The sequence below is a fragment of the Caloenas nicobarica genome, chromosome 1, assembly GCF_036013445.1.
Source record: "Caloenas nicobarica isolate bCalNic1 chromosome 1, bCalNic1.hap1, whole genome shotgun sequence".
Classification (NCBI taxonomy): domain Eukaryota; kingdom Metazoa; phylum Chordata; class Aves; order Columbiformes; family Columbidae; genus Caloenas; species Caloenas nicobarica.
The window spans coordinates 151,443,979-151,469,135 of record NC_088245.1 but is presented as its reverse complement, the minus strand read 5'-3'; the positions used below and the strand labels follow the sequence as shown (position 1 = coordinate 151,469,135).

Sequence of the window (25,157 nt, the reverse complement as noted above, 5' to 3'; positions counted from 1 at the left end):
AAACTTCTTCTCAGGGTGCCAGAGCACTGGAACAGGCTGCCCAGGGAGGTTGTGGAGTCTCCTTCTCTGGAGACATTCAAAACCCGCCTGGACACCTTCCTGTGTAACCTCACCTAGGTGTTCCTGCTCCGGCGGGGGGATTGGACTGGATGATCTTTCGAGGTCCCTTCCAATCCCCAACATTCTGTGATTCTGTGAAGGGGGCCCAGCCGGCGCTGCCGGAACGCTGCGCTCGGGGCGCTGTTTCCGGGGGGGAGGGCAGAGGGACGGGGGGCGGGTTTGAGCGGGGCACCGGCGGGCAGGGCGGTTCGGCGGCGCAGGCACCAGCGCTCCCAGCGCGGCGGGCTCGGCGCCGGGGCCGCCTCAGCCACAGACCGCGCGGGAGGATGAACCTGGAGCGGCTGAGGAAGCGGGTGCGGCAGTACATCGACCAGGTGAGGCGCGTTTGCTGTCTTTCCCCGAACCAAAGCCCTTCACGGCCCGGCTCCCGGGGGGAAGGAGGCCCGGGAGTGGTGGGTGGGGGATGCGAAGCGGCTGCCAGCCTCTGTAATCGGGGAGGGGGTGTTAATTTTGAAATAATTCCCCGTTTCCTCGGGAGAAGGCGGGCGCGGTGGGGCCGGAAGCGCCGCCGGGGCGGTCTCGGCTGAGAGCCGGGGCCTGCGGCCTCCCCCAGTGTGAGGGGGGTTCTCCTGGGGTCTTCATCCTGTGGAGGACGGGGAACGGCCGCTGGGGGGCCGCTGTGTAGCGAGGGCGTGTTTGCAACACCCCTCCCGCACAGGCTGTGCAAGTTGGGCCGTGCTTATGGTTTGTTCAGCCTGGAGAAGAGGAATCTGAGGGGAGACCTCCTGGCGGCTCCAGCTGCCTCACAAGGGGAGGAGGTGGGGTCGGAGCCGATCTCTTCTCTTTAGTGACCACTGACAGGACCCGAGGGAATGGCAGGAAGATGTGCCAGAGGAGGTTTATGTTGGACATTAGGAAAAGGTTCTTCCCCCAGAGGGTGGTGGACACTGGAACAGGCTCCCCAGGGAGGTGTCACGGCCCCAAGCCTGACAGTGTTCAAGCAGAGACTGGACAAGCCCTCAGACACATGGTGTGACCTGTGGGGTTGTCCTGTGCAGGGACAGGAGTTGGACTCGATCCTTGTGGGTCCATTCCAACTCGGGACATTCCATGATTTTATACCTGTTGTTTATAGATGCCCACCATGTACAGCTCTGTAGACTGCTGTAAGAAAAGCAGGCTTGTTTTCATTTGTTGATGGATTCAGCAATTGTGTTGCTGCAGGGCAAACAACAACAGAAACCAGGAAAAATGCATGAATTAATTAGTTTAAGTATAGCATGAAACTGCTCTGCTCTGTTTCTAGTTCAAATACTTCATACTGGCATCGCTGCTGGGAGAAACTCATCCCTTCAGTTATCACAAACATTTGTGTGTGTGGCCAGCAAATCTTACAGGGACGTTGATTGTGGACCTATGTTAATTTAGTGGATTTTATTGTGTTGTTTTGCTGTACTCCTTTGAGTTAATCTGGTTCACCAAGCTGCTTTGCCACACAGCTGTATAGACACTTGCGCAGTTCTGAGGAAGGCAGAATCGGGAGGAATATGGGACTGCTGCCCTGGGTAGTATAGTCAGCTTATAGTACTGTATAGTGCTCTGTAGGCCTGGATTATGCCCTTTATTGTGGCGTTAAGAGATATATTTAAACCACAGTTATTGTAGACATCTTGTAGCTGTAAGATATGTGGGTATTTGGTTTGTTGTGTTTTATTGTTTTGTTGTGGAGTTTTGGTGGTAGTTTTTGTTGTTGTGTTTGGTTGGGTTTTTATGTGTTTTTGTTTTGTTTGGTTTTGGGGTTTTTTGTTTGTTTGCTTGGTTTTGGGGGGTTTGTTTTTGGGGTGTTTTTTTGTGTTTTTTTTTTTTTTCTTGCTTGCTTTTCCTGGGAGTGCAGATTGAAAGCAGACTATTTTCTTGGCAAATTTGCTGGGTGTTCCTAATCCCCACCAAATAGGAATTATGGGAGCACAGGGTAGAAGAGACCATTTAGGTCATGGAGCGTTGTGCTTTGCGATGACTAGAATACCATCAATGTGCATTTTGGAAAAGTCTACCAAACCTCTGCTCCAAAAGCATGAAACAGTCTCTGAGATTGCAAACAAACTCCACAACTCTAATGTTACAGGAAAGGGCAAAAGCGATCAAGGCTTTTCTAGTATTGCAAGTCCTTGCAACGGCAAAATATCTGTTAATTGTCCAGCAGATCCAGAGAATCGTTTTGTAACTGATAGCACAGAAAAGGCTAAAAAGGAACAACAGCAGCCCCTCCTGATCTTCTTGGAGAATAATTCCAGCCAGTTCTATGAGGTTTTGCCTAGCACTCCAAATCTGATGGCAACCTTAGCTGCATTAATGGGGTGTACCTGCAAACTCTGCTTCTGTCGGATCTGTAGTTGCCACTGGCCTTCTCTGTTTCACCCGCTTCTCCTGAACTGCAGACTTAACAGTCAAACTGTATCCAAAGATATGGGGAATTTCACAGAGGGACTGTGGTTTGTGTAAGGTTAAAGCATATTGCCTGGAGAATGAAAAGTTCTTAATCAGTGATGGTGCTGCTAAAAGTTTCCTGAAGTAACTCGTGTCTGTCTTTTTTTTTTTTTAAATATAGTATTATCTTTCTTCTAAAATACAGCATTTTTTAACTGTAGTGAGGGGATTTGTGCTACTTTTTCAGTGATAGCAAACCAACTGATAACCTGTTCCCATACTTAAGTAGTGCATACCTTTTGGTCAAAGATACCTGCATTTTATTGAAAATAAACAAACCACCCCACCTCACATTTCTTTTTGATATCCTTTAGAAGTTACAGTTTTTTGAACTTATAAAGATCTCAAGTGTGAACTGCTGTTCATTAGAGACTACATGCATAAGATATTAAATGTGAATGATGTACAGTATGTTTCAAAATAATCCAGGACAGCTAACCAGAAATAAATACTAATTATTTCTATCATGCTTTTACAGCAGCAGTATCAAAGTGCCCTGTTTTGGGCAGACAAAGTAGCTTCACTGTCTCATGGTAAGTAGTCGCTTTTTACGTTGTTCTTGTGTTGTGTTTTGTGTTGGTTTTGGTTTTTTTTTTTTTTTAAGCTGTGGGGCCAGATGTTGAAGTTTTGGGGTTGGTGTAAGTGCATTTCTGTGATCTTTGGAACGCCATTTTTTCCAAATAGAGTGGGGCCAATATTCCTTCCCTTTTGAACTTTGTGTTAAAATTAATGTTTGGCCAAACCCTGAGGTTTGCCTGCCTTAAGAGACAAAACAAAGAGCGAGCTGTGAGAGACAATGGTGGTTTCCTATAGGATTCACTGCTGCTCTGAGTGACAAATAGAATGTGTGTTTACAGAGGGATTTGGTGCTGGTAGCCTATGTCCGCCTACAGCTGTGGTCCATTTACACTTTAAATTGTTCTAGGGCCTTGATCCCACAAAAGCTTTGGTTGCCAATGAAGTAGGAGAGTACTGAGCTGTGGTTCTGTAGTCGTAACTTCAAGCTGCAGAAGTCTAATGCTTTCACTGTCACTACTATTAGGTTCCCACTGATCTTTTATGAGAGAGACAATTCTGTTTTGTTTTGGTTTTTTCTGTCATATGTGCAAGGGCAGGGTAACCTACAGCTGCTACTTTTTTTAGATCTGTATCACTGTTGTCCCCTTCTCATGACACACTTCCAGTATGAGATTCTTTGTATTCACTGTCCAGTGCACTGTCTGATGTCTTTGAAGTTAAAATGGGATTATTCTCTCACTGATAGATATTGTAAGTTGTTTATACATATATATATATGTATATATAAAATAAAACTTTGTAGTTCAATAGGATGCTAGAATAGGGTAAAAATACTTTTCTAGTGAAGCAAAGTGAATCTTCTGTATGAAAGTGTTTAAAGATATATTATAAATGAATGGTTTCTAATTTGTTCTGTTATTTTAGAGGAACCACAGGATATCTACTGGTTGGCCCAATGTCTTTATCTGACAGCTCAGTATCACAGAGCAGCACATGCCCTTCGATCGCGTAAGTTGGATAAGGTAAGTCATTTTAGTCAAAGACTGTTATTCCACATTTAAACCTCTGCTGCTAACCACAGTGACTTCTTCACCATCAGAGGATAAGGTTTATGGGAAAAGCAATTAAAAACCCTTCATAATGTAATTTATCCAAACCAAGTATAGCCCTGTGTTCAATAGGCCTGATTGAAACTATTGTCCCCAGGGTGGGTCACAAGAAAGAGAAGGGGTCCAAGGATGTAACTGCAGCATGTATGGGAAGTTGGAGTGGCACTTCAGGTGTAGTTGTTTAAATTGTTCTTCCACTCTGATAATGAGTAGTGAAGGCAAGGGTGAAGTGAGTGTCTTTTGTGAGTTTAATAGTAGAGAAGGTGTTACAGGCCTAGCCATTTTGGTCAGGAAAGATTTTTGGAGGTGAGATGGGTGATGAAGCTGTACCACTGAGAAAGGAGAGGGCAAAATGGAGTCTAGCAATGTAAGTAAATGCACTTTCTCTTTATAACTAGCATATATGAATCTTCTTTTTCAGTTATATGAAGCGTGTCGCTACCTTGCAGCTAGATGTCATGTGAGTACATGTTCTAACTTCTATAGGAAAAAACCAAATTAAATAAAAGAGATCCTGTGAAGGTTAGGTACCTGAAAGGCGTAGTGTGTGTATCCATTGGAATAACAGGTTTAAAATTTGTGATAGTTGATTTAATTTTTTAATCTTCAGTATGGTCACTTCAGTATCCACTGTGATACTCTTCTGAAGAAATCCAACCAACCTTTTTTTCCAGGACAAAAAATACTCCTCTGATCTTTTGTATGGAAAGAATGTGAACCATTTTTGTCTCATGTCTTCATGTTTGCATTTTTAATTGGTTGGTTGTAGTCTGACCAGAGAAGATGTGACTTATGGTTGTATAAATATAGTTAGAAGCTTTATACTTCAGTATAAAATGAGATACATAAATAGTAAAATGCAGTGCTTTCGCAGAAAAACTGAATCAATTGGTAGATTAAATACAGAAATTTGGAATAATGTGCTGTTTATAGAATAAGATAATTTTATTAAAACTTGTATTAACTATTTTAGTAGTATATCTGCTTCTGTGGTTGCATAATGCTCAATAATTTTTCTGCGGATGTTAATGTTATAATTTTTTGCATATTATAGATGACTAGTGAAATAGTAGGCTGCGATTGTAAAATGACATATGTCCAAATAATAATATGCCTGCATGAAAAAGCTGCTGATAATCACTAGTTGTTACAGTCTGTGCCTTTGAAATGTGACACTGTTTGTTGGTACTTTATGTACAGATGTTTCAAATCCCAACCTTGTTTTTTACATGCACGTGTTTGGCTAGTATGCTGCAAAAGAACATCAGCAGGCCCTGGATATTCTTGATATGGAAGAGCCAATCAACAAAAGACTTTTTGAAAAGTACTTCAAGGATGAAAGTGGATTAAAAGACTCTACCACAGACTGGGAGATGTCACAATCCTCTGTGAGTGACATTTTTTTTTCTCAGTTATAAAAATATTTGTTTAAAAACAGTGTGAAGTCAGAAAGTGATTTTACAGCTGTATGAATCTGAAACTGGGTTTAAGCTTTCTTTTTTTGGATAACATAATTTTCAAACATGCTGAATTGTTCTCCTTTCAGTGAGAAGTCATGTTAGGTTGCTTGTATGAAAATAACTTGGTTTGCAAAAATGAAGGGTGCTTTTCAGCAACTTCCCATAAATTATTTGTAGACACTTTCCAGGAAGTTCATGATCTAGCATTGGTTTTTAGAGTCTTTTAGCTCTACACTGCATTTTCAGTCTTTATAATATAAACTAACAATTCTTTCAGTTGGGCTGCAGGTTATGAGATTACAGAGCAAGTTTTCTTCTCCTCCAGATGTTTTTAATTAAATATTTCTGTAATTGCTCATGTGTTCTTCTCAGTGGGACACTTTTTGTTCACACTTGAAAATCATGTGATGTGAAGGAAGTTCTTGAAGCTCAGTGAAAGGATTCTGTACAGGCACACAGCTAAAAGGGATCAGTACCACGTGTAGGCTGAAGAGTCTTTACTTTTGGAGTTATAAATTGAAGTGTATTAGCTGAAACTACAGTGAAGGTGATTGACAGATGGCATTTTCCCTGTAAGACTGAAGTACCAAAATGGGTTAAATGTGAATGGATTTTGAATGCTGGTATTAATGGGCTTAAGGGAGAAGTGAATTAGACTGAGTTACTGCGGTGCACTTTAATGAGAACATTTAAGCTACCACTGCAAGCAAAGGAAGAAGTCCTCAGCTTTGGCTGTTCATTCCTGCCCCCTGTTCCATGGTACTTTGGTCCAAGTGTTTGGGTGGGTAATTATTGAACTAATTTGGGAAACTATTTTGACTGAAAAACAGCCCAGCCAAAAAACTTGACTTCATCAGTCCTGACCTTCACAAATGCTTGTGATAATGTAGTTCACCAACATGAGGATGGGTTTGGTTTGCCAAAGGAGAGAACTTCTGAAGTGAGCACTGCTACAAGAAATTTTAAATCAAATTCCTCTTTAGGATTATGGCTTTTCAAACTCAATTTGTTTAGTTCCAGAGCAAGAATGACTCGTCTCTGAACTGGTAACGCTATTACCACTTTAGCAGCCGCAGGATTTTTCAGTTGCTAATGCAGCTGTGCTGTTCCTCGTGTGCAGTCTCCTGAGGGGGTGGGTCGCTCTGTTTAGTCTGATAATACAGATGCGTCATGTGTTAAATTCCTCAAAGCATCTTGCTGACACATCTGTTGCCTTCTGACTGAATTGAACACCCGAGCTATGGAGTTGTGAAAGAACATGACAGTCGTTATACATCTTACCACAACTTTATGGTAATAATGATCTTTTGCTACTGTTGTTTCTGAAACATCTATGACTCGTGTTGAAAAGAAGGGTATATTTTTCTGCTCAAAGTAGTTGTGTCCATTGATTTGGCCTTTTTCGTCTCTACTGCGGTCATTCTTGTCTTGCCTGAAATATGTGGTTTAATAGTCAACAAAGAGGGGAATCACCTTAGGAAGTGACAATTTCCCTATATTGACTGTCAAGGGAAATTAGTGTAAATAGCTTACAACTTAAATCAGAGAGCTGGATGCCAGAAGTAGAAATAATAAACTCTATCTTTCCTCTAGTTATTTCAAGCACTTGTTCATTTGGCAGTAGATAACCTTAGAGAGCATTCATTAGATTTTTAAAAAATTATTATTATTATTTTTAGCGAGTAGAGACAACATTTTATTTTAGAGACAGCACTAGAAAACTAGGTTCCATCGTATATGAAATGCTTTTTACTTTCCAGGGAGCCCATTTGATTTCTGCTCAAAACCAAATTGCAAACATTGATTCAGTCTTTGACCTCCAACCCTGGTTTTCCACCAGATCAGGAGCTCCATATGCCTTTTGCGAGGGAAGATCTACGATGCTCTGGATAACAGAACCCTGGCAACATACAGCTACAAAGAGGCCTTGAAGCTTGACGTTTACTGCTTTGAAGCATTTGATCTCTTAACATCGCATCACATGCTGACGGCACAAGAAGGTCTGGATTGCGATGTTCTCAAATACAAGTAGAATTTAGCTGCTTTCTCAATATGACTTTTTTCTGGATAAAAATTAAAGGAATACTACAAGTAACCGACTTTAAGATGTTAAGAGAAAATGTATGAAATGAGTGAAAATAATAATCTGCTCAAATTTACATTTGAACTTTATTTTTCGATCTTGCAATACTAAAAATTAAAAGAAACAAAGTAATCCAACCATCCTGTTAGTCATATTAGCTCCGGAACCTCACATGCTGTTTGCCCAGTCTAAACAATCTTTTTCCTGTGTTCTCAACTTCACAGCCATTGAATCCATGAAACCCTACTGATGTTTGCTTACTTATAGTAGGCATTGTTTAATATAGCATTCTGAGTGATAAAAATTGACATGTAAATAAAAATAGTGGGGTTTTTTGTTGTCTTTGTTACATTTTATTTAAAAGTGTAGAAGGAAAGACTAAGAATTCAATCATTACTTTCATAATCAGTAGTATTATCTGTTGTAGCGTTTCTGTACTGTTATCTTCCTTGTAGTTTTAGGATAAGCATCATAAAATTCTTTGCATCTCGAAGTTCTAGAAATGTTGGATCTTGCTATTTGTTCTGTAATATGACCACTTCATTTTTTTTAAATTCACATAGAAAAAGAACTTCTTGAATCTCTACCTCTTAGTAGACAATGTACAGAAGAAGAACAAGAATTGCTTCACTTTTTATTTGAGAATAAGTTGAAAAAGGTAAACCTCAAAATGCCTAAAAAGCTGGGTAGTTGATTGAAAGTCTTGACTTCACATGTAAATTTTCTTGGATTCCATTTATTCTGAACATTGGAATAAATAAGAGCTTTGTAGTTTTGGTTATTTTAAAATTTATGATGCAGTAGATATCACTGTATGGGAGTAGTGTAACAGTTTTGTATAAACTTGTATTCTGGTATGGTGACAACTTGAAATTCTGATTTATTTATTTATTTGTGCTTTTTCTATTGACAAACTTCTAGGTGGGGAAAAAAAGAATGTTAGTAATGTACGCAAAATATGTTTTTGGGAATTTCAGTTTAAACCTAAGAATTCTAAGAAGCTTAGTGCTTCTTAAGTATTCTTTTAGAACTAAAAATATTAATACTTATGATCTGGTTTTTAGCTTGGTTGTTGTTTCTTTTGTCTTTCAGTATAATAAACCCAGTGAAACAGTGATTCCTGAATCAGTAGATGGTCTTCAGGAAAACCTAGATGTGGTAGTATCGTTAGCTGAAAGACATTACTATAACTGTGATTTCAAGATGTGTTACAAGCTTACTTCTGTGTAAGTATAGAAAGCAACTTCGAGGGTTTTTTCTCGTGTGGTGAAGCATAATAATTATGCCTGGACTTACAGTGAATATAATTGTTCAGTGAACTGGCATACATAATAGTTTGATAGAAAGCTTCAGGTATTTAAAATGTGTAGTTTGCGTGTGGCAAGACACATTATTTTTATGATATGTAGCAGAGATATCCAAAGCAAAACTGCAGTTAAAGAGGACTGTGTTGCACTTCCCTTCATCTATCCCCTTCCTTTCTCTGGTACCCTTAGTTCTGTGTGTTTCCTGCCTGCTTCTTGTTTGGCCTTCAGAACAGACAGCTTTGTATCAGTTGCTTAGTTAGGAAGTATGATTTATCTGGCTGATTAAAAGTCAATTTTGATGTGCCAAGTATTGTGTCTCAGTTGTTACGTAGCCCAGGTGTACACTGGCTGCTCAGTTGTCAGATGGGTCAGAACAATGTGGATTGTTCTCAGCTGCTGTAAATTTGAGCACATGGCTGTGTGGAGCTGGTCTGACAATTACCTTTTTAAGAAAACTGTGTTTTTGTGTAGGTACTGCATGGACTCAGAATATTAGTAGTATAAAATAGAAGGTGTGGGTTTTTTGGTGTTTTGTTTTGTTTTGTTTTTTAATAGTACAGTTTTTTCTTAGCTGAAGCAAGCCATCACTATGTAGAATATCCCATGGAGTACAGTACAGGCAAGATTTTCTGGAAAGGCTGTAGAGAATGCTGACAGTTACATTGAATTTAGACATCTGAGTAAAATCATGATCCTGTTGAAATAAATCACTCCAACTGAGTCCATAAAATTATACTATTGCATCTTTGTTTCTCAAACATAATTGCCACATCTTGTCTAGCAGAAAGTGGCAAGAATGAATGTCTCCTAGGGAGACTATCACAGATGCTGGAGCTTGGAAGTGAGAGTCTGAGAAGTCCATATGATTTCAAAGTTTTAGATTGTGTTCAAGAGACCACATAATATATTTGTTTATGTGTTCTTTTATACTTTTATTTGAAATACTTTCAACTACTTAAAAAATGTCATCTAAACTTTTAACTATTTCAAGGTGTACTTTTCAGAGAATGGAGACATGCTGTTGTATGTCTGATTTAAGAGATTCAGTGAATAGATTTCAAGACTTTTTTTTTTTTCCGGTGCTTAGTTTACCAAATGCTAGTGCTTACAAAAAGGACACGTGCCTATGGGCCATGTTCTGCCCACAGTCTGTTGTCTGTGAGACTATCTTCAATTTCTAAATACACCAGGAAGTAAAAATTTAAAACTGAGCTAAATATGTTTTCTGAGGCATACTGCTAAGTGTTAAGATCAGGAAAGGTGAGAACTATTGCTTGAAAGTTGCTGTCAAATGTATGGAAAAGATGAACAGAAAGTTGTTTGCTGGTTAAATTTCAAATAACCTGTGAACAAATGTGTATTGCATTCTGGTTTTCTGATTGTATATTCAGGTTGCCAGAATTTTCTGTTATCCTCTTCTGTTAAGCTAAATTAATAGTTGTTTTTCTGGTCACGACATAGCCTTTATTATGCTATTAATAGTTACCTTCTAGTCACAAATAGTTTTCTGATGCCCAAAGTGTTAATTAACTTGAAAATTACACATTATAAAAGCAGCTTTCTTATAACACATTAAAGCTTTTGAAATATGCATAGTAGATTTTTTTTGTTTATTTTTTTAGAGTGATGGAAAAAGATCCTTTCCATGCAAATTGTTTGCCTGTGCATATTGGGACACTTGTGGAGCTTAATAAAGCGAATGGTAAGATATACAACATTTAATATGAGTCAAAAGAAGATTGTAAAGCTCTAGTTTTAAACAATAGTGAAGGATGCCAAGAACCCCTCCCTTGTATACTTTTTGAAAAAATAACGTATTTTTCTTCCTACATGCAGCTTCAAGAAAACGATGGTAACTGGTAAAGAAGGGAGTTTCAGAGCTGACAGTGGGGCTGGGGAAGTAGTTGTGCAAAGGGTCTGTATATATTCATGATCTAACAACTGGGCTATGTTGCCAGAAAGTCAGTGAGCTACACTGCTTTATTTCTGTTGTTTGATTTCTGGTTTGAGTGGTCTTCCTAGGGTACCTAGATGTACTTTTTCTGCTCAACAACACAATAAAATATCTTACTTTAACCTAGAAGGAACTCTTTGGCAGTGTGTATGCTTAGGCAGACATGCTTTTTCCATATTACAAAAAATTCTAGACTCTCCTTGTCTTTGCTGTTGTGAAGTCCTCCCTTTAGTTCAAACAAGTTAATAATCGTGCAGCACCTTTGGAATGACAAGAATAGCTGACTTGCAGCTGGGATGGCTTTTTCTCATTTCAGACTGCATATAAACATCCAAATCAAGTGAGGAGTTTGAATGTCTTTAAAAGCAATTGGAAAATACAATAAGGAGCTCATATGAATTGCAGTCTCTCAAAGGATGGTGCATTGTATGTACACAAATAGGTCATTAGGTGTACTAGTACTTCTCAATGTTTAATAAATGTACTTTTCAGTTACTTTACAGTTAACTACATCTGAAAAGGTGGACAGTACTCTGATTTTTCTTCTAAGTCTGTCTTGAGAAGCATTTTGTAAAAAAAGTTGGTATTTTGTAAGCCAGTTTTCATATTTGATTTTTCTGAAGCCAAGAATTGATGCAAAGTACTCCAGGACAAACCGATCAATTTAAGAGCACTGTACTCTGAAGAAATAGCAATTTTATGTACTCTAATGCTATTTCTTTTGAAATCGCATAGGCAGTAGAATTGTTATCCTATGTCTGATTACTGCCACTGTTACTAGAAAATCTGTAGTTAGTTATTCTATAACTAGAATTATTACTTTTATTAGAAAAGTAATCACTTAGAATTATTCCACAAATAGAATAATTTATTTGCTTTTGTCCTGTTTTCAGCTTATTAATGCACAGGACTCTACTTTGAAATTGATCTAGCCAGCACGTTTTGCCACTTAGATGTAGGAATTTCAATAGTGTTTTACCTTGACAACATACATTCAAGTGTAATGCTACAGGTGCTTATTTTAATGTATGTTAATGACGCGAGTCGTTGCAGAATTCTTAATGGGTGGGATGTGTAGCTGCTTGTTTATGTCCTGTGAAGACTTATGGGCTGGGTTTGTTTGTTTTACTTAATTGCAAAATTGAATCTATTTTGAGGCAGTTTGAAGCATTAATGCTAAACAGAAAATATTTTGTTTATTTGTACATTAATAACGCTAGATGTTCTGGATATTTTGTGTAGAAAGCTAAAGAGCTTGAAATATCTCAATGTTTTAGCATATTTTAATTTTGTTTTCTGGTTTTTTTTCCGCACTATATAGAGCTTTTCTATCTTTCTCACAAACTGGTGGACTTGTACCCAAATAATCCTGTAAGTTGTTCTAAGCCTTCATTACCAGGTAGTTTTTCTAGGTGAAAGCACATGAAAGTTGTAGTGTTAATAATCAGTTTGAGCAATAGAACTCAAAATCTGTTTCTGGATGGAGCTAGTAAAAGTGGTTCCCTCCTTTTATTTTCTGTGGATTTTAATTTTCTTCTACCAAGTTTCTTTTTTTAAAAACAAAGTACTTGTAAGATATATTCAGTGTGAAGTATTCAATGTGAGGTACTCACTTTGAATAATAATTTAAAACAAATGCTGAAGTAATAAATGTATATCCCTCTCTGAGCAGAATTTTCCAATATTTGGTCACCTTCATAGTGAAAATTGTTTTCCTGTTATTTGGTCTGAATTTCCCATGTTGCAGCTTGTACCCATTGTCTCCCAACCTGTCACTGCACCTCTGAGAAGAGTCTGACTCTGTTTTTTGTGTTCCCTACCATTAGATAATTGAAGATGGCAATAAGCTTTCCATTTAGCTCTCTCTTCATGAGGTTGAACAAAGCCAGTTAGATAAGTACATGCCAGCAGTTCTAGCCTATCTGTAATAGCGAATAATTTGACAAGCTGACTGTAATTTCAGTGAAAATGTTCCTAACTTCTCTAATTACCTGTTCCTCTGTTGTGCATCACCTATGGTGATGTTTCACTAAAATCAGTGTGATATATCTAATAATATTCTGTTTTGATTTTAATGTGTAGGTGTCATGGTTTGCAGTAGGATGCTATTATCTCATGGTTGGCCACAAAAATGAACATGCCAGAAGATATCTCAGGTAAAATTTTTTTGTTTTCCTTAGTGAATCCGTTGCTGACTTGCTAAATAAATATGTAATGTTCACGATTGTGTGTAAGCTCATAAATTAAACAGAAGCCACGATAAGCTGGTTACCGCTAAAATATTCCATTTGTTGACGCCCATTTTTTGGTACAGCGATTTAGACCTCAGCCTTCTAGATACTTTGAAAATGACATACAGACTTAGGTGGCATCTCCTTTGGCAGTCACCTGGCTGTTACGCGCAGGAGCAGTCCCTGCGTTTGCTTATGCTGCCCAGTCAACTACAGCTGGGTAGTCAAGCCGTCCTTCTTAGCATGCTCCCAGGCTCAGGTTTCAGATCTCAAAGGGAAGAGTTAGCCAAGTGTCAGAATTTTCTATCTGTCTAGTTCTTTCTTTGCACAAATAGCCTTGGACTTTTTAGGTGGGTCAGTCAGTCCAGTGCTTTTTCTGTATGTATATTGATTATCAGCACTGGGGAGCAGGACCTTGCTGTGAAGTAGGGCATTTGTTTGGGTGCTGTGAGCTTAAACTGAGAAGGCTTAAATCAACCTGCAAGGCTTTCATGTTTCTTCTCAAGACCTTTAGAGACTATACATGTAAAGACAGGTTAGTCATCTAGACTGTTTAAATGCCTGGTTATTATGAGTAAACTACTTAAATTCCTGGCAAGTACTACTGTGAAATTCTTCAAGAAGCTGTCCTGAGTGGTTTTGGTGGGAAAATAAAGATCAACTTTATTAAATCTGTAAGCATTCCTAGCCAGGCAGGGTCTATAGATGTGTTGGTAGGGGATGGGGTGTGGGGCGGGGGAGAAGCATCAGAATTCTCAGGGTAGTTCTGGTAAAGAGGAAAAAAGGTCTGGTAAAAGTGAAATAGTAATAAGATGCCCAGATTTTTTGGACAAGAATGATAGTGTACAACTACAAGGCTAGGGACAACTGTGGGCTAGGCAGTAATTTTTAGAAAAGGACCTGGAGATACCACAGGTGAAAACACAAGCTCCCATATCATTGTTTTGGAGTCACAGGACATCATGCTGGAGCATGCTCAACAGGACAGAAGGCACAGCTGGGCAGTGCTCTGTAGCACGTAAAGGAAATATCATTCTGGTTGCTCCAGAAGGAGCCATCTGCATCCTTCACATCTTGCAAAGGGCTTATCTCATCTCAGCACCAGTTAGGAAAACAAAATTTGTGATAGAATATAATACATCTTATGTAATAATATTGTAATGTGTTGCTGTTGACAAGACAACGTCTGTGGAGAACTCAAGATGGATGTGAGACAGTTGAATTCAAGAGAAGGCAGTTAAATGAGCATTCTGGAGAGGTGGCCAATGAGGAAAATTTTTGAAGTGATTGAAGCTGTCTAGGATGTGGAACAGGAAGATGCAAATGTTCAAATATTGGAAGTTTTGTCCCAGGAGACAGAGAACAAACTGTTCTCTAAGATCTGTGATGAGAAATAAAGAGTTTAACTGTGGAAAAACAAGATTTAGATTAAACGCTAAGAAAGAGTGAAATGTTTGAGGATAGCTAAGCAATAGCATAGATTGCTTGTGGAACATGTGCAATCTCCATGTCAGAAGCTTTTAAGAAAAGATCGAGCACATCTGTCGTGACCTGTTTGGTTATGAAGGCCCTTGCCTTCAGACAGAGGAAATACCCTACGGAGATTTCTAATGTTCCTGTCAAGTCTGTCATTCTGTAAAGACTTGCAGGTAGCGGTCTTCAGGTCAGGGCTTGAGTGATGTTTTGTCATCCTCTCTGATGCACGGCAACTGTTTGCAATACGAGAAATAAATACTCTTGTCTTCATTAAGGCTACTACAATTATATAGCAGGACTTAAATGCACGGTTCAATCTAAGAGTTCATTTGGTATTTTCACATCCTGCTTGTGAAACTTATATTTGCTAGAATATATTTATTTTTAAATGTATAGCTAGAATTTTGCAATACAATATGAATCACTACTAAGGTTTTCTGAATTTTGCCCAATTAATCTATTATACCTTTGTTTGTTTAGTAATATCAAACAATTCCTGTTGTCCATGAACAGCAACAGAAATAATACAATGAATGTGTGATAATTTTAAGTGCTAAATAGATTGAACTTTTACAATTAACTTTGTTTACCAATGATCGTTACAGAAGATTATCTTAATAGATACCTAACTATGTCTCATAGTATTGCTATGTAAGTGGTTTCTGAAGCAGATGAAATTTAATTTCAGATGTGTTTGCTTGTGACTTGCTCTTGTTTTTAGCAAAGCTACTACACTTGAGAGAACCTACGGACCTGCGTGGATAGCATATGGACATTCATTTGCAGTTGAGAGTGAGCATGACCAAGCAATGGCTGCATACTTCACAGCGGCACAGCTCATGAAAGGGTATGTCAAAAAAGTCATATTCAGAAAAATTAATTTTAATCCATAAGTAGTGTAGAATATCAACCTATATCCCTTTAAACCGTAGGAATACATTTGCAGCAATTAATTGTTAGAGAGCGAAGGAGAAAAGAAAAATTAAAATTTCATAATCTACATTTAACTGCACTATTTGTGATTACTGTTGTGATTTTTCTAACGTTCTAAAGTTAAGATTTATATTTAGGTAATCTATGTTCTACCTGAAAGTTCTCTGAAATTTGTGAATCATGTTTGTCATACCAGGTCATAAACTGCCGTATAGTAATGCCTTGAACAGCCGTTTCATGCTGTAGAGGTTGTAAAACGAGTAGTGGACTAATCATGTCAAATTTCGTATAAAACTATTGTATTGGTAAATACAATACAGTATTATTTTTAATATATTATTATACAATAAATACAAATACAATACACAGTAGCGTTTGGTAAATGTAATCCCTTTAATTATTACTACTTCCATATTCTATTTGTAAATGAAATGTATGAAGGAAACTACAAAAAAACACCCTCGTAACTAATTTAGGCACTGAGAAAATACGTGTAATTCCAGAGCAGGTTACAATTACATATTGGAGTTCAAATTCTTGTCAATAACTGACAAAGACGTGAAGTCTTTTAAACTGCTCATTAGGTTAATAGTCCATTGAAATCAGCTGTTGCTTGGATAAACATAAACAAATATAAACACAGTTGGCATCTCTTTATAGTTTGTGATGCGATTTCTGATAAGCGCATGTTTGGTTTTTTGTGGGTTTTTATTTTTTAGGTGTCATTTGCCGATGCTCTATATTGGACTGGAATATGGTTTGACCAACAACTCAAAGTTAGCTGAAAGGTTTTTCAGCCAAGCTTTAAGCATTGCACCTGAAGATCCTTTTGTTATGCATGAAGTCGGAGTGGTTGCATTTCAAAATGGAGAGTAAGCTTGCAAAATAGGACTAAATACTGGATTGTTCTGAAGCGTAATGTGCCAATATATCAACTGAAGTACTTACATTGAACTCTAGTTTCTTTTGGTTCTGGTTTAGGTGGTGTTTATCCTAAACCCTTGCTTTCTACATTGTTCTTTGTTGCTTAAGATTCAAAGAGGAACATACAGAGCTTGATTATTATCTTCTGTGTTCCTGTCATTGGGTAGTTGCATGGCTTGAAAAGGCCTCTATCTGCACACACGAGTGCACATGTTCTATAAAATTTTGTACAGCAAGACGTTTTGTCATCTCAGGAGATTCCAAATACGTTCTGAAAAAAACTAAAAGATATAAGAAGTGTTTAGTGACTATTCTTGGTTGCTTTTGATTTTTTTAACTTTGTCTTATTAGCTCTTAGGAGCACATGCAAAATATACCCAAACATAAATTACTGGGTTTTTACATCTAATTTCACTCATACAATGAAATGAAGTCAAAGAACTTTTCCTGGCAATACAGTTTTCTCATACTGCTAATGAAAACTCTTCACTAATTTACTTTTCTCCCATCCCCTCAATTCGTAGCTGGAAAACTGCAGAAAAGTGGTTTCTTGATGCACTGGAAAAAATCAAAGCTATTGGAAATGAGGTATTTTTCCTAATAACACACATGATCATAAATTTGTAAACCTCCAGGAAATTCTGTAATATCTTGTGACAAGATACGTTGTGCTTATTTTAAGATAAAAGCAATACAATGTAAATTTGACTTTGAAACTTGGGCCATCTACTTGTAGTTGAGTATGTTGGGTTTTTAGATGAGAATCATCACACATTATCTTCAGTGCTACAGGAAAAGACGAAAAATATGTTTCTATATGAAATTAAAATAAGTGTGGAGAGTGGAATCCAGGTCTCATTCTCAGTCTCGGGGGTTAGCAGACCACTGGTTCTTGACCTGAGGGTAGAACTGGGTACACATGTGAGATGGTTTCTGCCACCTTAAGTGTCAGCCATTTCTTGAACAACTTCGCTTTAGTTAGGACATAATCCTGTAGGCGTGGAATTGTTTTCTCTCTACCAGCTAGAGCTGCTGTGTGAGAATGGGCCCAGGGCCGCTTCCCTGACTTCCTGAAAGTAACCATAGTAATCCCTGGCAAAAAGTTTGTCAGGAAATGTGCTCGTAGTTCAGGCGCTTTTGTGAATCCAAAGTCAACCATTACAACCCTGCTTCCTCAAACGCTGGGGCACGCGAATGAGTTTGTACCTATTGGTAGTGTCATTTATTTTCTTTGTGTGACATAATTTTGTCTAAAGAAACACATTGTACTACAGTGACTTCGGATTCCTTAAAGGAAGCACTATCACCTTGTGACAGGCTTATTGTGAATTTTAAGATAGGTTTTCTTAATTTTTAGCTTAAGCTGAGTTAGCGAGGACACCACCTCATGCTACTATAATTGTTAACAAAGCATGTCCGATCAAGATAACGAAGTTGCTTCTAGAGCACAATAACACTTCTGTAAAGTGGAAAGCACTGAAAAAACTATAATTTTCATGTCAACAAGGCACACATTTACTAAAACAACCTGCACAGATACCAGTTTATACAGTTCTTGTTCTGTTTTAGTTAAAATTGTATTGTTGTATATGTGAATGCCACAAACTTCTATGTGTGGCATTTTTCTTACATGAGAAGTACTAAATATCAACATATCTATAGACAGAGAAATGGAAATTTAGAATTAGAATGGGAAACACCTAAAATAGAGATACAGAGGTACTCTTACATTGTTATAAGTCACAATTTCATAATGTAATCAAGTCCAAATGATATTTAATTTCAGCAAAAAGTGTTTTAAGCACATTGGCTCAGGTTGTCACCTGTGTGCCTCATAAATGAGCTCATTTATTTAGAGCAGATGAAGTTAAACTATGGAGAAGACAGTTAAAAGACCTTCAGTATTTATGATTATTTTACAAACATGTAATATGGGGGGTTTTTAGTGCTTCTAGTCTGAGAGACTTAACATGATTTTTAGTTAAGTAGAAAACAAAGTTTATTTGTTTGATTTGCATCCAAGTTTCAGTATCACTGACTCATTAAAGAAATTCAATTGGGTTTGCAGAATGGGAAAATTAGAAAAATGAGTTATTGAATAAATGTTTCAAGCTTAAATATGTGTTTTGAAAATAATTGAAAATGCTTGTGATATTTTTGTTGGTCATGAATGAATTGTCTTGTACTTTTGTATGTTTTTGGTTTTTTTTTTTAAAGTAAGCAAAATTCAGTTACAATCTGGGAAGATGCAGTTATCTGAACTGTTGTGTTATTTTGCAGGTAACAGTTGATAAGTGGGAGCCTTTATTGAACAACTTAGGACATGTCTGCAGAAAACTCAAGTAAGCAGAGAGTACTGGAGCTCCATTTATCTGGAATACTGCACAAATGAGTTTTCTCTAGGCCTACTTCTCATTTATATCACGATTATATTCCATGTGAGAGCAGTGTAGAAGCACCTTTTAAGAACAAGGTTCACTAAATCAGCTTGTGATCGTAAATCCATTAATCACCCCTTATATCCAGTTTCCTGCATGCAAGCTAAAGTACTTGATGCAAAAACCTCTCCTTAACTTTTGATTTTTACTGGGCAGAAATTTGGTTGTGGGCTTTTAGATCCTTTTATGGGTCTGAATTCGAACTGGCTGCTGTCCCAGTCCTGACATAGTTGAGCATGTCTTCTAATTTAATTAAAACAAGGGTGGTTTTGTGCTGATTAATTGCTTGGATCAGTGCTTATGTTTTTTTTATTGAAGTGATATATTCAGTGACATTAACACAGCAATAAAATATTACTTAACGGTTTTCAAGAATAGAACTATTATTTCATATTTCCATTCTAGGAAGAGAAAAATAAAGTGCAAAGTACATATGCAAGCTTTAGCAGTTTTAACATAGAGAAATGTTTTCTCATTAATTACCTTAATCTGATTTTAACCAGTGTTTTCTTTTGTTTAATCAGTGCCATAAATATATTTTTTTAGTATAAAGGTTTTAATTGTGCAATTGGTGTACACTGTAATTTTTGTTTACAGCTGCTAATAAGAATGTGATTATGGTAGATATAAGTTGTACTTCTGCTTTGGCTTTGGTAGTAATTGCTTTGGGCTTGAATGGCCAATTAGTCTTCATTTTCATTCTGACATACGGATGTGTAATAGTTAGCCTTTCTGCCAAGATCAAACAAAAGGCGCTGCTTCTGGAATCTCTTAATGAGTATAATTGCAGGTTTTTTTCCAAATACTTGTTTCAGTTATAAGTTCTTTTTTCTTCTTTAATTTCTACAAAAAATTAGTAACTGCTTACATCACACTTAAGACAACTTACGTTGTATTATTTGTTGAGGTTCAGAAAGCCAACCTAATGTATTTCTACATCCTTGTAAACCATCTTTCAAGAAAATCAAGTTGAGAATTTAGGCAGCTGTGCATATGCTTTGATAACTTTAAAAACTCCATAATAAATAATTTACTAGTGTTCATAATACATGCTGTTGCTAGTATGAAAAAAAATTACTGGATATGTGTCCACTCATTAGTATTATGCAGTTGAAATTGCAAGCAGCATATTAAAATACAGTGGTTGTTAATTGGACAGGTAAATACTGTGAGTGAAAATAAAATCCAAATAATGGGAAAGTCTTGTGCAGCAAGCAAACAGTTGCATAATTTTTCTGCCTCCATTATTACTTAATGCCCTCTAACAACTTCATATGTTGCTGTTTGCATAATTTCCTTATAACTATAGACATTAAAATTTCTTCTGAATAGACAATTGCTATCTTGGCACTCAGATGTCAAATGTAATAATTTCATTTCTCAGAGTAATGCCATAATCTACATCTAATCCTCATTTTATAAAATAACAAATGCATTAAGCAGTCTAATTAATGGATCATTTTCAAAGAAAGGGTGGTTGGTGTTTGAAAGAAATCACTGATAATTGTGTAAACCTTCTTTTCTGATAGAGAAGGCAGCAAAATGGAAGTGACAAAAGTACCAGCGTATGTAGTGCTCACGGGTTGTGGAATTTCTGCCCAGAGAGCTTTTCTCACTTTGAACAATGAGTGATTTAGTCTGGTATTGCTCCTTCACTCCCCTGGGGAGAAAAATGAAAGCTACAGAAAGCAAGCTAATGTTACAATGAGCACCATTAACCATCTAAAGCAATTTACTGTATCAAATTGCTAAGATCATCTCCAAATGGGGCCTAGCAGTCAGCAGCTGTTGCACTACACAAGGAGAACAGTGATTTCTCAATTATGTTGAGGAAGAAAATTGTCAATATCCGTGAACCTTTTGTGCATTCTATTATGTTCAGAGTATGAAGCAATAATTTTTAAGTTCTTGCAAGATTGCATGCTGCTGAGCTAAGGAAAATACTGATATACTACTGTTAAAACACCTTTCACCCTGAGGCTTACTAATAGGCCTCCTGTGTTTACTTCTACCAGGAAATATGAAGAAGCGCTGGAATACCATCGTCAGGCTCTAGTGCTCATTCCTCAAAATGCTTCTACTTACTCTGCCATTGGCTACATACACAGTCTAATGGGCAATTTTGAAAGCGCCATCGACTATTTTCATACGGTACGTAACTGCCTTAAATGAAAGTGCTGGTCACAGATTCTGTTATTTACCGTTTCATTCTGGTTTGGTTTTGGGACAGAGAAATGGCATTTTTTTCCAGCCTCCAAGTTATTGTTTATTTTATAATCTTAAATTTTTTTGAAAAGTCATCTTAAGTTTTCTGTTGATTTGGTAAAAAATGGCTACTTTGTGAAACTTAGTAGTTGAATCCTTTGTTATAAATTAATTGCATTTCATAATTGTCACATACATGTTAAACTTCTCATACTGCTGAAAGAATCAAAAATACTTTCAACCTATACCTTCAAGTACATGTTTTACAGTAAGTGCAACATTTAAAGATACGCTATTTTCTGCTGTCTCAGATTTGTCTTTATTGTATGACACTTGTATATTATTATTGTGGAACAGTTTTGCTGATTTCACATTTTCATAGAGTAACAGTGAGTTTCCCTCAGTTGAATTTTCAGTGGTCAAGACAATTGGCTTGAATTTAGCTGCAGTTTTATTTACCTAGAAGCTTGTATTACATAGATTCAGTTGTAATTACTTTAAGCATGTCTCAGTCTATTTTGTTATAGATTGTAGCTTAGCTGTACAAAATTAAGTTCCTCACAGATTTTATAATCATTATTTTTACTAGTATATTTCATGATTTGTGAATGATTCTCTGTGTGCATATCCTTTTCAGGTTTTGTTTTTGTGCTTTGCTTGCTTACTACTTCAGCCAGTTCATATGACAGTATTATTTTGGTTGTGCAATATTTTGCTTTTACAGTGAGGACTATGATAGCATTGTAAAGTAACAAAACAACAAACTGGGAACAATCGTGGACTTAAGATTTAAGAGGTTTTATATGCTGCTAAATACTTCTTACTGGTTTTTTAATAGGCACTTGGTCTTAGGAGAGATGACACATTTTCAGTCACAATGCTTGGACATTGCATAGAAATGTATATTGGTGATTCAGAAGCCTACATTGGTAAGTCTTTCACTTGAGTGACTCTTAAAGTCATCAAGTCCTTTGAGAGGAGTCTTATTCTTACATCAAGAAAGACTGTCTACCATTACCTAGTTAGCTTACAAAATAGAGTATGTTTTAGTTTGTTTGGTGTGCTTGTTGTTGTTGGGGTGGTGGTGGTGTTTTTAATGGCTTAATGAGATAGAACTTATCAGCAATTGCAGATGACCACTGTTTTTTGTAACCATCATGACAGAAAATTCTTACCAGCATAAGAAAGGAAACACTTTGCCATTGGAGGTGGTGATGGTTTCTTTCATAGAAAATATTGATTTGTGGCAGCTTAGAAACCAAAGGGAATGGGGAAAAACAAAATAGAAATATGGAGTTAGAAAATCAGAGCACTAATGCTACTACTGCTGTAGAGAGAGATGGATAAGGCATTTTCACCATGTCAAAACTCTGGTGATACGATAAATTCTTCTGCCTGCAAAAATAGAGCTTGCATATGGTAAAAAAAAAAAAGTGCATCATAATAGTAATACACTATAGTGCCATAGTTTTGAAATATTCCTTAAAAACTTTCTGCCCCCCAAAAAACCTTATAGCAACATACTTCTGCTTCATTGAACTTACTGATTTATCTGTAATGAACACAGTTGATGTCCTGTCAAGCATGTTAATGAGGGTGAAGCCAGTTAAAGCCATCTGTGTGCTCTATTGCTTTTCCTGCAGATTTTTTACACAATTGAAGCAGATGTTTCTTCTCAATATTGTCTTGCTCCATATGTAGCAAGTTAACACATCTGGAAGAACCATGCAGCTGCATGATATGCATTAATGCAAACCATGCTGTGTGTAACTTAACAAAAAAAGCCTCTTAAGAGAATTGGGAAGGGAATTGACAATTACTTCTCATAACAGACTTTTGAATCTGAGTTATGCTTTGTATATTGTGCTTCTTTCAAGAAGGAGGCTGCTGGATTTTTTCAGAACAACTCTATTCAACTTCAGTCATTACCAGCGACAGCTCCCTGTCAGTCTGAAAGCAGAGAGTCATGGTAGTTTCTGGACTATAGTTTCTTTGAGATACATTGTTTGGGAGTGTTTATTTGCAACAACCTAATGCTTTTACTATTGTTCTAGGAACAGAGATCAAAGACAAATTAAGATGTTACGACTTTGATGTACACACTATGAAGACATTAAAGAACATAATTTCACCTCCCTGGGATTTTGGAGAATTTGACATAGAAAGACAAACTCTGGATGAAAGTGGCATAGTAACGTTAGAGACATCACACGAAAGGAAAAGTACAGATGCTGGTCGCCCATTGGAAGAAACATTTGAGATTGAAATGAATGAAAGTGATATGATGTTAGAAACATCGATGTCAGACCATAGTACATGACCATAAATACTGGTAGAGAGCTCATTTTGTTTAAGTGTAGTATGTTTGGTTTAGCATTTTTGTTAGGGTGTTATACTTTCAAGAATTTGCTATTTTTATACGAATTCAAACTACCACTCTATACTTAACACCAGAGAAATAATGCTTGCCTTAAGGACCATTTAAAAGCATACATGATGGACTGTTTCTACAAAATGAATCATACATGATGAAGTAAAAAATAAATTCACTTTTTTTTTTAGAACTGTTTACTGGTTCATGTGTCTGCCATCAGTAAGACTGTGAGGGTTTAAAAATAGTACTTAACATTGGAACCATTTGCAGTGTTGTTAAATTAAATAGCCAGTCTAATATAGTATTATTGTGGCTTCTGAGTTCTCATCCTGTCTGTGAGGAATGCTTTCTTAGTAAATAGACCAAAAAATCCATGAAGTTTTATACTTGCTACTTTATAAATATGTATTCCTTTAAGGAGCAATTTCAATGGTTTTCTGTCATTTGACTCAAATTTGGCACACATTAAATTGATGACAAAGCATGTTACTTTGTTATACGTTATCCTAGTTATTATTTTCAGTTCTTTCTCATTATTCTATATTGTATTACTGAAAGTTCATTTAAGAACTGTTTTGGGTAAGCTGACAACCACCTTGAATAGCATAAACATAAAGATAACTCAGCCTTACCTGCAGTTAGCGTTACAATAAAGTTGTAAGCTACAGTGTAGCACTGTAGGGACCGTAGTCATTCTCTTTACACACAATTGTTTTGTCAATGCAAAGGATTAACTGAATAATACACATACACCGTTTTCACAAGTCTCTAAAGTGTGGTATTTTTAAATGTCATTAGTTCACTGAAAAATGAAGAAGTGAAGCGTATGCCTCTGAAACGGAAGCAGTGATTTGTCTATCCACTAAACAGGACGGGTCTGTTTGCCTTTGTAGCATGGATGTTGAATGTATTTTGTGTAAATTTTTCCCTTCTTGCTTTTCCCACAAATGTCACTGTGTGGGGCTTAAAATTAAAAACTTAATCCTACAAGCCGTCATAATATTTTCTTCTGTGACTTTCAGCTAAGTTTTGGCATTTAGTGTTTAGAATAGATTTCCTGAAGTTTATCAGTCCAGATTTAATGTGAAGTACTTCAGAACTCAAGAACTAGCAATTTTTCTGCAAAGATTTTTCATGAAATACAAATATGATTTTTGGTTTAGTCAGTGGTCTAAAGTGTATCTCAGTACATGTGTGTTAACATGTAAACACTTATTTTCAATTATACTTTCAGCCTGAAACTTACATATTTGGTTATGGTGATATAATTTTCATCCACTTTATTGGGGCAAGGTATAAAAAAACCTGACATATTAGTGTGATACATGAAATATTTCCTATACCTTTTTTTGGCAGTTTATGTAACTAAGAGGCAAGGGCTGAATCCAAGTACCTGTGTTGAAACCTTGTTGTCATTTTTGCTTTTCAGCAGTCCATCTTTCTTGATTAATGGTCCTTTTAACTTTAAGGTAGGCAACATTTAATTTTGCTGATGAATGGGTATCAAAGGACGGGCTGATGCTGTAAACTTTTGAGTGTTTTTTTTTTTTTTAAATTTTGTATAGATTTTGCATAAAATGGAAAATATAAACTACTA

General features: G+C 36.9%; 1 protein-coding gene across 1 annotated transcript; it reads left to right on the top strand.

Annotated features, from left to right (window-relative positions):
• Positions 1–298: 298 nt before the first annotated feature.
• On the top strand, positions 299–25,157 carry CDC16 (cell division cycle 16). The gene is made up of 18 exons (XM_065633150.1): positions 299–434; positions 3,026–3,080; positions 3,991–4,088; positions 4,597–4,635; positions 5,423–5,563; positions 7,476–7,635; positions 8,282–8,376; positions 8,811–8,944; positions 10,648–10,727; positions 12,301–12,350; positions 13,062–13,135; positions 15,408–15,533; positions 16,339–16,491; positions 17,068–17,131; positions 18,824–18,885; positions 20,997–21,132; positions 22,025–22,115; positions 23,241–25,157. Exons 1-18 carry the CDS (start codon positions 387–389, stop codon positions 23,504–23,506), a joined length of 1,872 nt encoding a protein of 623 aa, XP_065489222.1. The 5' UTR covers positions 299–386; the 3' UTR covers positions 23,507–25,157.